Here is a 14543-nt window from a genome sequence, read left to right as displayed (position 1 = left end):
ACCACTTCGGCTCCAGAAGATTTTGCGATTCGGCACTGCGTTACTTTAACGGACAATTGCGCAGTCATGCAAAACAAAATATACGTCCTTTTTTCCCCACAAATAGAGATTTCTTTTGGTGGTATTTGATCACCTGTGCGATTTTTATTTTTTGCGCTATAAACAAAAAAAGAGCGACAATTTTGAAAAAAAAAAAAATATATATTTTTCACATTCTGCTATATGACATTCCCCCCCAAAAAATTAAAAATCAACATTTTTTAACATTTTAGGCCAGTTTGTTTTCTGCTACATGTTTTTGGTAAAAAAAAAAAAAAAATCGCAATAAGCGTATTTTGATTGGTTTGATCAAAAGTTATCGCGTCTACTAACTACGGGAAAGATTTATGTCATTTTTATTGTTTGTGTGTGTGTTTTTTTTAAAATTAGTAATGGCAGTGATCTGCAATTTTTTGAGGGACTAAGACATTACGGGGGACAGATCGGACCCCTGACATTTTTGACACTTTTGGGGGTACCAGTGACATTACTACAGTAATCAGTGCTAAAAATATGCACTGTTACTGTAATAATGACACTGGCAGGGAAGGGGTTAACCCTTTGGGTGATCAAGGGGTTAAATGTGAGCCTAGGGGAGTGATTCTAACTGTGGGGGGCGTGGCTTCTGAGATGACCATAGAGACATGTGATCCTATATATCAGGGTCACATGGGCTCTGTGATCATCCCAGGGAGAAGGACGGTTGGCTGTGTATACTGTCCTTCTCTCTCATCAGGGAACGATCGCGGGTGTCAGGCAGCAATCGGAGCCGCCTGACACATGCATCGGCTTCCCCGCTGACGAGGGGGGGGGGCGGGAGCGCGCCGCCGCCGTCTCTCGCTTGCCCCCTAGACTCCTGAGAGCGAGTGCCGTACATGTATGGCAATTCGCCCAGGTGTGGCTGCCTGCCGCAGTACATCTGCGGCGGGCGGTTATAAAGGAGTTAAAGTAGAAGTAAACTCGGATTTAAAATGTGTACCCACTAGTAAGTCTTACCTGTAGGTGCAGTGAATATTTCCTAAACCGTCTAAGAGATATTCATATTGGCTCTAGTGAGTAACATCATTGCGCATGCACAATGACGCTCTGCACTCAGAGCATACTGAGTGTGGCCTGAATGCAGAGCACCGAGCCACGAGGATTGGTTTGAGCTTGAGACCGCACTGGACTGGTTAAAGTGGAAGTAAACTTCCTTTGCTGCCTCGCACCTGATGACGTCAGCTGTGACGAAATGCGTCGTGCGTGGTTACGTAATTTCCGCCCCACTGGAACGCAGATCCGGTCGCTGGTTACAGTAGCATCCCGGAAGTAGCCACCAACGAGGGACTCGTGGCCCCTACTGCCTCGTTCGCTTTCATACCTTGTCTAAATGTGAGTACAGTCTTTTTTAAACACTTTAATAAACGATTGAAAACAGTACTTCACTATACGAGGTCTTCCTTTACATATGGTACCTGGGTTTATCTCCCCCCATTCGGGAATAAGGATTATCATGGTGACCCTGCCCACTGAGGATTTTTGACCGCATCCAGGGATATCCCCACTCCAGGAGCCCGATATCGAGACCCCTAGGAGAAAGGCTTAATATCCAAAGCTCATTACCCCTGTAGGGGTGTATACCTCTGGTGAGTGCGGGATATATAGGAGGGGTGCATGAATTTTCCCCACCCCACACTTATCACCGGACCACCGTTTGCAAGTTATTTCACTACTGGCTGTATTGAAGCACAGATTTTTTCTTCATAAGCACTTTATGGACTATGTTTGGACTTAATTGAATTTGATTTTATTTTTTATTATTTATTTTTTATTTATTTGTTTTGATAATCTTGGTGACTTACTGGACTTTCACACAGGAGCACTTTAGCACTGTCACCTTTAATCAATTGCACATATCACTTTATATTTATTATACTATAAGTTATATGTCAACGTGCAGATTATTTTCCATTATTATTTCATATGCTTTGGATTTATTGTTTGGATAAAGCCCCATCACTTCACACACACAGCTCTACCATCCCTTCCATATATCCTTATCCCTTGTCTTTCAACATCCTACTTTTTATATACCTTTTGTACTAGTCCCTACTTTTTCATAGGCAGCGCCAAAATACCTCGCTTCACCCTCATATTGTCTAATATAGCCTTTTGGACTATATTTTGGGGTAGGCTGCAGCCTCATCCACATCCATTAGCGCGGAAATGTATCCCTTCTTGCCTTTTACCCATCGGTAAGCCTATAATAAGGCTTTTCTATAGGTAGTGTAAATCTCCCCTAAACATGCACCGTCTATGAAATATTTCCATTACATGCAGCCAGTAACATCACTTGCGTTTTGAAGGAACGGCCACCTGTGCCTTCCCTTCAGAGCCCTGTGCTGTAAAATGCACCTCCCGTGCACATGCGCGGGAGTGACGTCATCGCGGCTCCGGTCAGTCACAGAGCCGGAGTCCATGAAATCGGAAGCAAGACGGGCAAAGGACATCAGTTTCATTTTGGTACAGCGTCGCACAAACTGGTTAAACATATTTGACACATACTTTTAAAATTGTTCTGTTGGACATTAGTACAAACCTTTTTTAGATCGAAAATGTGGCTGATAATCCAGGATGTAGATACTAACGTAATAAATCTCGATCCATTTCACGAGACAGTGCTCGCTTAATCAGGAGAAATACATATAAACGTCTGAAATTAGAGACAAGGTTGTGAAAAAAAAAAAGGGGAGGGAGGGGGGAAGGGAAAGGAGAGAGGGAGAACTCCAACTTACAATAATATAAAATAGTCATATCAAACTCCAAAAGGGGTTAGCAGTTGTATGGATTCATAGTTCTTATGAGTCTCCCCAATGGGAATGAAGGGAAAAAATGAAAAAGGGTCCCCAAAGGTTTAGATGGTTCTCCCCAGGGGTTGTGGAGAAGAAGGGGACCAACTAGATCAGAGCAACGTCCTGAGGAATCGCCAGGGGTCACGTTGACAAGGTGTACACAGACACTGAAAGCTGGAAAACAACAACACAAACCTCAAAGCAGGGAACCCACTATACAAAGTGTGAATGCCTCAAGCGTCTACACATCAAGTGCAATGTGTCAGGGAGCAAAGTGAACAAAACTGTGCTGAAGCACTGTCCCTCGAAACGCGTAGAGATTTATTACATAAGCATCTACATCCTAAATTATCAGCCACATTTTGATCTATGCAACTATGGATATCTATGCATACATGTTTGTCCAACAGAACAATTTTAAGGGCTATTTTATATACTTGTAAGTTGGAGTTCTCTCTCTCTCCTTTCCCTTCCCCTCCCCCCCCCTTTTTATTTTTTTAATTTTTTTTTTAAACAACCTTGTCTTTATTTTCAAATGTTTGAATGTATTTCTCCTGAGCAAGCAAGCACGGTCTCATGAAACTCTTAGATATTTATGTAATAAATCTCTACATCCTGGATTATCAGCCACATTTCTAACTATGCAACTGTGGATATCTATGCTTACATGTTTGTACTTATGTCCAACAGAACAATTTTGAAAGCATGTGTCAAATATGTTTAAATGTATAATACATTTTGTATATTTTACATTTTTAGTTTGTGTCTCATAAAGTCCCTTGGGCATTTTTTGCTTTGTATAGTTATTCTAATATATGTTTTCTTTAGTGGTCTGGTTTCTGGCATTGCAAGTAGACTGGTACAGTGCAGCAGTTCTGGCAGTGCAGGTACAGAGGTACTATACAGCAGTTTTTGTAGTGTACACATGATGCCACAGATAGCACTTTCTGGCCTGGTAATTATAACAGGACCCGGCACAGAGCCACAACAAGGGAATTGTCACATACCTGTATTAGGAGCCCGAGAGGCTTAGGGTGGCCTCTTGCGAAATTCTGGTACAAGCACCCCTGGAGTTTGAGAACAGGCAATGGAAAGTGTGCAGGTACCAGAAGGCTAAAGCCTGGTACACACGCAACGATTATCGACTGACCGATCGTCCGTCTTTTGTCCAGAGTGGTGTTTTGTTGGTTGGAATGTGCCTAGACTGCACACAAATTTTCTCGCCCGACAAAATTCTACTTCAGAAGTGATGTCATGTGTTGGTTTGCTTTCTTTGTGTTCTTTCTTCTCTGAGCATGCCCAGTCTTGCTCATTAGATTTTTCCCTGTCGAAATCTGTACTGACTGCATGAAAATCGGCTGTGTTTTGACGGCGGACAAAAATTTTATAGCCTGCACACCAGATTTTTTTCGGCCGAAAAGTCGGAGTCGGTTGTCGGAAGCATCATACTAACAAGCCGAAAATCGGCAGATCGGTCGTCGGAAGAAAATTCCCTGCCGATTTTCGACGTGTGTGTACGAGGCTTAGTACTGTGGATTGAACTTGGGAGTGCTGATGTCGGGTAGTAGAAGATCAGAGATGAGGAGACCCTGAGTTCACCCAGACCAGTATAAAGAAGAGATGGCTCACAAGCAAGTTTGGTAACAGCCAAGTAGGAAGGCACTAAATCATGAGCAGGATCACGGTCAGAGACGAGCAGAAATTGTCAACGTACAGGCATTGAGGTATAGAATTAATAGACAGAATCTTGGTCAAGAGGTCAGTAACACAGATAGGCAGCAGACATAACCGGCATGGGTAGTCCAAAGGCAGATCAGATGAAGGATGTGAATTGGATAGCAAGTCACCCTGCTTATAGTCAAAAATTTTCTGTCTGAACGTCTCATATGCTATTGACATTTAAAGCTGTTTAAGAAATATATTGTTTGAGTGTGATAATAAATGGCTACCATTTTTACTTTTATCTGTTTTGAGTCAACTAACAAGATAACATGGAAGAAGGTCCCTGGATATTCGCTTCCAAATCTTTACCTTCAGACTCTCGTCTTATGGCAACAGTGGCTAATGGATATCTAGGAACAAGGGTCTATGGAGATGTCCTGCATGTGAATGGATTGTACAATGGGTCAGTAGGTGACTGTCACAGAGCAAACGTCCCAAGCCCTCTAAACGTCCAGCTTGCCATAAGTAAAGAAGAAATTATGGATGAAAGCTTTTCTCTAAATATTAGAACTGGTAATGTATGTTTCAGCTTTTCCATGTAAGCTAGAAGTCTATTTCTATGTCCTGTCGGTGGTATTACCAGTTTAGCCTATTCATGCCAATTTAAATTAATCTTATGTGTACATATGCCTTATTCATCCTTCTAATGGAAAAAAAAAAACATATACACCTCCATGTCTTGACTGCCTTTGTTCAGTTTTCTATATATATATTTATTTTATAATTATTATTATTGTTTTTTTTTTTTTTTGCTGAAGCATGACATACATATATACAGAGGTTGATTTACTAAAACTGGAGAGTGTAAAATCTAGTGCTGGAAAGAAACCAATTCGCTTCCAGTTTTTTTTTTTTTTTTAGTTAAATCTTATTTGAGCAAGCTGAAGTTAGAAGCTGATTTGGCTACCATGCACAGCTGAACTCCATTTTGCACTCTCTAGTTTTAGTAAATCAACCCCACAGTATGCATTTAATTATTTGTGTACCCATCGGTAAATAGTTTACCTCTTTTACATTCTGGTCACAGAAATTAAAAGTGAGCAGAATCGTCGAAGCTTAATTTGTATGGTGTCTTGTGTAAGAGAGGTTGCATCTAACCTGAAATAGAGACCAATTTCATGCAATCCTGTTTGCATACCAGTTAAAGGCTTTAAAGAAATGTCTGAAAGCAGTGTTGATAAGTAGTATCCTGTAGTAGTGACCAGTTACCTTAGCAGCGTACATATGCACTATTTGACTGGCTACTCGCCTACCCCATGCAGATCTCTGTAGACAGCAGTGACATTGCTACATAGACACTGCCTGCTGTGAAAATACCTATGTTCAGACATTCATAGTTTTACATCCCCCCACACCACCCCCCTTGATTGGTCAGCCTTCAGCATGGCCTGAACTACTCCCAAAAGCCAACTCCCATAATATACTCATGCAGTGGGCTCCATGGAGATGTCATAAATATGTCGTACATGTAAAGGAACTGATATAGGGCAGACTATATAGACTTTTGATTACAGGAGGACTACAACCAACTTTTTATAAAAGAGATATGGAGGATGTCTATACTGACCTCCTTCTGAAAATATTAGTTCCCTAGCCCAGAAAAAGTGTGCAGTTTAGGAAGGTCGGAGCGAAGTCAGAAATCCCAATCTCCATACTTGTACCAAGTAAACAGTTTAAAATAATGGCAGCCTCCAGCATGGGCGTCCGCAGAACTTTTTTCAGGGGGGGGGCATAATTTTAAGGTCACCCATGCTCCGCCCCTTTTCAACAATGTCATGAAGGGGAGGGGCTTAGTCATTATACTTATTTTGAGTATATTCCCTTAAAGCATGTTATACAGCACAGTGCTTTGCTGTGTAATTTGGCCCCTTCTGTCACCTAAAATACCTGGCTGATCTTGCCTGGCTATGTCCTCCCCTCTGTAAACTGACCACGGTATACCATGGCTGCTGAGCCCTGACACCATGGTAAGTTTCTATCATCCGCAGCCCTCCTGTCCTCCTCTGTCCTCTCTCCCCCCCCCTCCCTGCCTGTCTGCTCCTGTGTCAGTGCTCACCCCCCTCCTCTCCTGCTGCTGTAGTTTCATTTAAAGTTTCATATTCTGTTTACAGCCTGTTTAATAATCTTGTGTGCCCTGTATCTGTTTTTTATGAAAATAAGCCATTCTTTACAAGTATAGAGTGCCACTTGCCGCTCACGTGACCCGCCACCTCTCTCCTCCTCTCCTCTTTCCCTCCTCCTCCCCTCCCAACTGACATCAGTGAGGAATCCTTGGCCCTGCCCGCTGCAGGTAGCTGTCAGCCGGAGAGAGGAGAGAGCCGACAGGTCACGTGAGCGGGGCTCGGCCCTCTGAAAACTGGTAAAGAACAGCTTATTTTTTTAAAACACAGACACACAGGCACACATGATTTTTAAACAGAACAGACAGGATGGTATAAAGTGGCTTAACAACCACTTAAAATGGGAAGTTGAGATTCCAAGGGGGGGCATTTCACCCCCTTGCCCCTACCTGCGGATGCCCATGGACTCCAGCTTTTATTTGATTTGGACGTTTTAGTAAATTGGAAAGGATAAACCTGCAAATATATTACAGCTTACCAGTACTTAGATGTGGTGACTGCATCAGTTTTTCTTTTTTTTTTTCAAAGTTTAGTACATTTTCTGCAAATGCCTCTGTAACTTTCAGAAAATTTAACTGGAATCTTAAGGGCCCTTTCACACGGGCAATCCGCATGTCCGCAAATCATCCTATTTTTTTGCGGATGATTTACGGACATAATGTATGTCAATGGCATTGCGGATGTCAGCGGATGACCATCCGCTGACATCCAATTTTCATCCTTTCAGTTCTGTTCCGTTTTTTGGAACGGAACAGAACCCTATTTTGTTCCGTTTAAAAAACGGAACAGATGCAAAATCCGCATCCGCAATGCCCATAGACATACATTATGTCCGTATATCATCCGCAAACGGATGGAATGATATGGGGACATACGGAGCGGATGACACAAATGTCATCCGCTCCGTGAAAAAAAAAAGTGCCGGAGGGGATCGCAATGCGGTCCGCTTCGTGTGAAAGAGCCCTTAAACAAACGTTATCAGTTTTCTCAACTATATTCTGGGAATTGCAAGCAATGTAATGGAGATGAGGAGAGGGGGAGGTGTTTATGGTTATATTAGGAAGCAGACTAGAGTGACAACACTGCCCCTCCATATTTACAGTGCAGGGAGTGCATGGAGTTGTCACCCTAGGAAAGAAAGAAAGAATATTACTGGCAGGATCACGGATCACGCTGTGTAATTAAAGGAACAAAAGCCTGATAAGTGGAAACTAATGGAGCCACCACATCTATGAACTGATAAATTGTAATACATTATTTTTTGGTTATTAAATACCCTTTGACTGATTAAAGGGACATGGTTTGGTTTTGTTAAATACTAGAGTGCTGAATGAACCTTTTGATTCAGCTACTTTCCCAGTCTGTTTGCCTTTGCAAGAAATGCTTACACTTCCAGTTAGAGGTTCCATTTATTTTGCAATGAACAGACCATCCAATGAGTCTACTGGTCATTACCGAGGGAGATTGGAATTTACTGCTGATGTCCCTAGATGAAAAGAGAAGCTTGCCTGTGAATTACATTACTATCTCCCTAAATCTGGTAATTTACTTTTGGTTGTACGAAATATTTAAAACAATGTAGCACAAACATTGGCCAAATATGAGATACTGTATCATCAAGTAATGGTCCAAAACGATGAGTGACCCTATTAAAGGGAACATTAAATAAATACATGAACTGTATTAAATACTTCCTTCTAACACTTTTCAAATAGTTGACCTAGAGCAAGTATTTCAATTAGGTTTTTAACTTCCCTGGCTCCATACATGTTCTCAGTCAGATACTCGGAACATATGGCAGGTTTCCCTGAAATCCTCTTTATGACCACTCAGATAATTTAAAGCAGTCCAACATGATGTTTCAATTAACAAGATAACTTCTTACAAGGTGTGAGCTGTAAATGTGTTTGGAAACAAAGACTTGGACACCACTGAGGCCTTCCCTACTTTGCCCTTCAGCCGAGGAAAAGTAAAGGCACTGGAACCAATTATATGTTAGTTTTCATTTTTGCTCTAACTTGGATGTCTTTAATTTTTTGCACTAGCTTGTTTTCATAAGAGGAACCACGTATCACCATTGCTTTTGCTGTATCTCCATTACTGCTCTGCATTCCTTCACACAATATTTTCTTGGTACTTTTTAGGTACATTCAGCCATACCATCCAGTGCTCTTCATTTACAGCTACCCAGCAGATCTTTGCTCATCGTTCCCATAGACATCTCTTGGTCAATATTATATCTTTAAAGGTCACTAGGGGTTCCAGCCCTGTTCATGTTAATCTTCAAACACACTTTAAGGCAGTAAGTGAAGACATAGATCTTCAGAGAGGTCCTGACTACTGCAATGCTCAGTGAGTATAACGAAGTTCTTGATCAGGTAACTGTCTATTGCATATATGAGCTTGTCCAGCCATCTATTAACTTCATGTAATAAATCGAAGATCAGCAGAATATGAACTAAGTCATATACACACCAGGAGTTTTAAATGTGCCTAGATGGCCCATTGTACAATGTATCCCATCCACATCTTTTTTTCAGCAATGCCAGCTAAAATCAAACCAATAAAATACACATTTTATAGCAATGAATGGTAACCCATGTGAAATGTGACTAAAGGGCATCTAGAATGCAATGTATACTAAATGTAGAGGTGTATATATAGCTTTAGCTGGGTCAATGCTTCCAGGCAGAAGTCCAGGTATCCCAACCCACTCGGCCTAGGGAACAAGGCTTGGCCACACTGTGCAGATTAATGACATTTTATAAAGTCGTGCTCCTATTTATAGAGAATCACTATACAGGTATAGCGTCACCCCCGAAGGAGCGCTTGAGTATTTTTCGCTCTGTACTCTGCCTCTCAACCCCAAGAACAGTCTCAGCCCCTCTGGCACACCTAGCACACGGTGTAAATGCAATCACGATAAAAAGTAGACAAAAACTGTGGAGAACCAGAAAGTTTGTTTACTGGGAGACTTTCCACAATCAACAAACCATAAAAGGGTAACTCAGTTGTAAGAGATAGCAAACTCAGATCTATAACAATGTAAATCAAGACCACATTGCAGATTTCACATAATATAGTTAAGCTGACTTAAAGGGCTCTAATGTGGCCTATGCGCTTAGGCATGAAGGGGAACAGGACTGGCTTGATGACGGTCAGTCTGTCCCCCTAAAATACTGAGATTACAGACCCAGGTGATAAACACGTTATGCAACAGGCAGTAACGTGAATTATCAACTTTAGGTTTGACGTTAGAGTTCCTCTTTAGTGAGTTTAACTGTGAACACTAAATCACTGCTAACAGAAGAAGAAACAGAAAGGTCCTCACAATGGAGATATCCGGTATCTTCAGCTTGCCTGGCGTTGGTGCATTTGATGTCCTAGTCGGCAGGATGCACAAAGTGTCTTTAAAGGTACTCTAGCAGACAAAGGTGATGTGCGGTATGCTGGCAGTACCCTGGCAAGCAAGACAGACACTATGACTTCCCAGCAGGGTGTAAGCATTTCTACATGTGTATGCACAGGTAAGGCCACGTTGTCTGCCTGCAGGGTCTTGAAGGTGGGCAAGTGCATCCTTAAGGTGGACTAGTGCCCCCTCATCATTCATGCGACCAAGGTCCAAAGGAATATGTCCTGGCAAGATGGTTCTTCAGGTGGCATTCCTGGCTACCTTGCAACCGAATCACCTGGAGATGCACCTGAGGTCCTTCTATGGGGGGATGTCCGTCACTCATGGAGCTGTGGTAGGATTGGCACACCAACCTCTAGAGCTGTGGCATACCAATGGATCATGGCAGCCCCTCTGGTCACACCTGTGTTCCCTTGCCTCATGGTGTGTTCCTCCCATCCCAGACAGTCTCCGGAGTAAGATTCCTCTCTTTGTGTAGGCTTTATAGTCCCCTCCCCCCCCCCCGAATTCCTATGGGGCCGCCTGTGATGGGGACTACTTTTCCAAAGAGGCTTTACTACTCCTGCTGCCCTGTGTTCATTGGCCCTCCTCCTCCTGCCAATGAGGATGCAGGGGAGGGATCAAAACGGATGGCTGTGGCCTTGCTTTATGGACCTTGCTTTGTGCACTGGTGCGCAGTCATGTTGAAACAGGAAGAGGCCATCCCCAAACTGTTCCCACAAAGCTGGGAGCGTGAAATTGTCCAAATGTCTTGGTATGCTGATGTCTTAAGAGTTCCCTTCACTTGAACTAAGGGGCCAAGCCCATCCCCTGAAAAACAACCCCACACCTTAATCCCCCCCCCCCTCCACCAAATGATTTGGACCAGTGCACAAAGCAAGGTCCATAAAGACATGGATGAGGGAGTTTGGGGTGGAGGAACTTGACTCGTCTGCACAGAGTCCTGACCGCCACCCGATAGAACACCTTTTGGACAAATTAGAGTGGAGATTGCTAGCCAAGCCTTCCCGTCGAACATCAGTGCCTGACCTCACAAATGCACTTCTGGAAGAATAGTCAAACATTCCCATAGACACACTTCTAAACCTTGTGGACAGCCTTCCCTGAAGAGTTGAAGCTGTTATAGCTGCAAAGGGTGGGCTTACTCAATATTGAACCCTACAGACTAAGACTGGGATGCCATTGAAGTTCCCGTGTGGGAAAGCAGGTGTCCCAAAACATTTGCCAACATAGTGTATGTGAACGCAGCCTTACTGCCTTGATCAATCCAATTCATTATATTAATCTACACGTACTCCATAGTGTTTTATTGTTTTAGATGAAAATAAGTGCTTCAAAGTAGTTATGTGAAGAAAATCTAAATATTATAAATGTAACTTTCTATCTTGTTGTTTTACTTAGATACATCTATGGAAGCACAAAAGTCCCAGAGGTTAAATCTTGTCCATTAAAGTCTGTTCATATGATCTACACTCTGGTCCCAGAGTCCCTAGTCATGCCTTCTGAGCAGGAGAAGTCTTGGACGTTCCTGACAGCAGTAGCCGAGACAGAAGAGGAGGTGAAGGAGAAATATTCAGAGGGTCTTTCTCTGGTTGAGGAGAATCGGTTGTACTCTTTACATGAAGATGCCTGGAAACAATTATGGGAAGGATGCTGGATAGAAATTGAAGCATCTCTGACTCTCAGACAGACTGTCTATGGTTGTCTTTATTATCTTCTGAGCGCCTTACCACTGTTGAGCTGTAATGAAAAGTTCAATGGAATTAGCCCTGGAGGTCTCTCAAATGGTCAGAGAAATGAAGATTATTGGGGGCATGTTTTCTGGGATCAGGTACGTCTAGTTATGTAATGACGAGGCATGGTGTCTTTCCTTCAAAACTCTGTAATTAGGACATCTCTGGACATCTAGTCTTGCAGATACAACCTGCCCTTTCAGGACAGCCATAATGCTGATAAAATAAATAAAAAATGCCACGCAATTAAAGTGCTATCAGTGTAACACGCACATAATAAATAAATAAATAAATATCAAGTGCTAGCTGTGTAATATACTGTATATACGTAAATAAAAAAATAAATAAATAGCAATGTGCTAAAAAACATGCAAACCCGTGACCATAGATATAATGTGATTTATAAATGTATAAAGTGCTACAATTCATATAGGTCCATGTAAAATTTATGAAAAAGTAATACACTCTTTAAAAAGTGTCCGATAGTGCTGTGAACATCCAAACAAGTGATCTGATAAATAGTCCACTCCAAAGTGACAAATGTGATTCAAAGTGAATCCTCCGTAGTGAGCGACACCATCAACCTTAAACCCCCAGTGGATGGATCCTCCCCTCAGCTCCAGTGACCATGCAATTAAGCTTGGTCTAGTGCGCAGTATACCCCTCTCGGGTCAGAGATGATCAATCAATCCCCCCAGGTGGGGATCCTACCATGGATAACTTCTCCTTATACAATCAATCAATGTGCCATACAAAAAAAGAAGGATCTTCAATACTGCTTAAATCCTTTTTTAAAACTTCAATTTATTAAACATCAAGAGATTTACTCACATATTCAAGGTGCTAACAGTGCACCAGACTTTATAAAGCATTCCGAGGTAGATATGTTGTAGTAACAGTGGGTTGTGTGAGTATCTGAGTACTGTAAGTCACCTTTCGCAAGATGTCTATTGTAAAGTGTTTTTAGATGAACAATTATGTCTTTGGCATTATGTACAAAATAGGTTTTCTAAGTTTTTAATAAAATAATTATTTTGTCTGCATTGCAAAAGGACACTTGGGTATATCCGAACATTCTGCTGTTTTACCCAGAGATGGCCCGTCATATACTTAAATACAGGATTCGGACACTGGAGGGAGCAAGGCAGAATGCTGAACAGCAAGGATACAAAGTGAGTGCCATATATACTACATTTTTTTACATTGTTTATATGAGGATAAAACGATCTTGATCTTGCTCTACTTTTTCACACAGCACAACCCTGTCTGGCAGAGTGGCCATCTCATTTTTCTTGAATACAGTTAAAGTATAACTAAACTCAAGAACAAATATGCCATAAATTACGGCTTGGCAGTCCTTAGCTGTGGTGGCTGCATTAATTTTGTTTATTTTTCAGGCTTAGAACATTTTCAGCAAATCCAGAAAATATCTGTTGATCTTGCCAGAAATGCAGTGTCCCTTTTCCCTGTAAAATGCATTGGAAACAATAATGTGTTATCTTTCTTGTGTATACCCCTGACTGACATTTTTGACACTTTTGGGGGTACCAGTGACATTACTACAGTAATCGGTGCTATAAATATGCACTGTTACTGTAAAACACTGGCAGGGAAGGGGTTAACTTTATTGGTGATCAAGGGGTTAAATGTGTCCCTAGAGGCGTGATTCTAACTGTTAGGGGGCATGGCTAGTGAAGTAATCATAGAGACATACGATCCTACATAGTAGAATCGCATAGTCTTTGTGATCACTTCAGGGAGAATGACAGATGGCTGTGTTTACATCAGCCGTCTGTCTTTCTCACTCTCCTGAGGGAGATTGCGAGTGGCCGGCAGACATCGGAGCCGCCGGTCACACACGCAGGCTAGGCAGGGAACGAGCGGGGGTGGGAGCGCGGCGGCATGCAGTCGCCCCCTACAGGCCCGTGGGCGAGCGACGTACCCCTACGTCACTTTGCCTGTAGGGGGCTGACTGCCACAGTATATCGTTGTGCGGCGGTCCGCAAGTGGTTAATAAAGATGAGCAAAGATAGGGCTTGAGTGCTGATGGAACGCATTGGAACAGCATTCCTGTACACTTTCCGTTAGCAGCCGAAACCTGGTGCCCCTCCAATTAAATGCCAGCACTATCTCCTGCTCTGGGATGGCGGATCAGTAAGCCTAGATTGCGGTTCCCAACCCGCTATACCCAAACATTACTGTGAAGGAAATGAAGGAACAGAGCCGGCAGTAGAAGAAGCAGAGCCAATGCTTTCTTTAAAGCGTGGGCTCCTGTCACAGGCAGAGTGATACCAAATGCACTACGCCTGTGACCAGTCACAGGAGCGATACAGGAAGCATTGGCTCTGCTCTCTACTGCAGCTGCATGCTTTCTCCAGCTTCGCTCCTGTCACACTGATGCTTGGGGATAGTGGGTCGGGAACCAGCCAGCAGTATCCATCAACAGTACCCACCAGCAGTACCCACAAGCAGTATCAGCCAGAAGTACAAACCAGCAATATCTGCCAGCAGTACCCACAAGCAGGACCAGCCAGCAGTACCTGGCAGCAGTACCAGCCAGCAGTACCCACAAGCAGTACCAGCCAGCAGTACCCACCATCACTACCAGCCAGCAGTACCCGCCAGCAGTACCCACAAGCAGTATCAGCCAGCAGTACCCACAAGCAGTACCAGCCAACAGCCACAC

General features: G+C 42.8%; 1 protein-coding gene across 1 annotated transcript in view; it reads left to right on the top strand.

Annotated features, from left to right (window-relative positions):
* Positions 1–4861: 4861 nt before the first annotated feature.
* PGGHG (protein-glucosylgalactosylhydroxylysine glucosidase) overlaps positions 4862–14543 on the top strand; it is a gene marked incomplete at its 5' end in the record, with an annotated part of 63298 nt that continues 53616 nt past the window's right edge. Inside the window, 4 exons of the mRNA XM_082269642.1 lie at positions 4862–5105; positions 8857–9064; positions 11526–11955; positions 12910–13029. Of these exons, the coding sequence (XP_082125768.1) occupies positions 4862–5105; positions 8857–9064; positions 11526–11955; positions 12910–13029 (1002 nt within the window). The remainder of the gene's footprint in view (positions 5106–8856; positions 9065–11525; positions 11956–12909; positions 13030–14543) is intronic.

Source organism: Pelophylax lessonae (assembly GCF_965119305.1).
Source record: "Pelophylax lessonae genome assembly, chromosome: 10".
NCBI lineage: Eukaryota > Metazoa > Chordata > Amphibia > Anura > Ranidae > Pelophylax > Pelophylax lessonae.
This window is presented reverse-complemented; position numbering and strand designations above follow the sequence as displayed.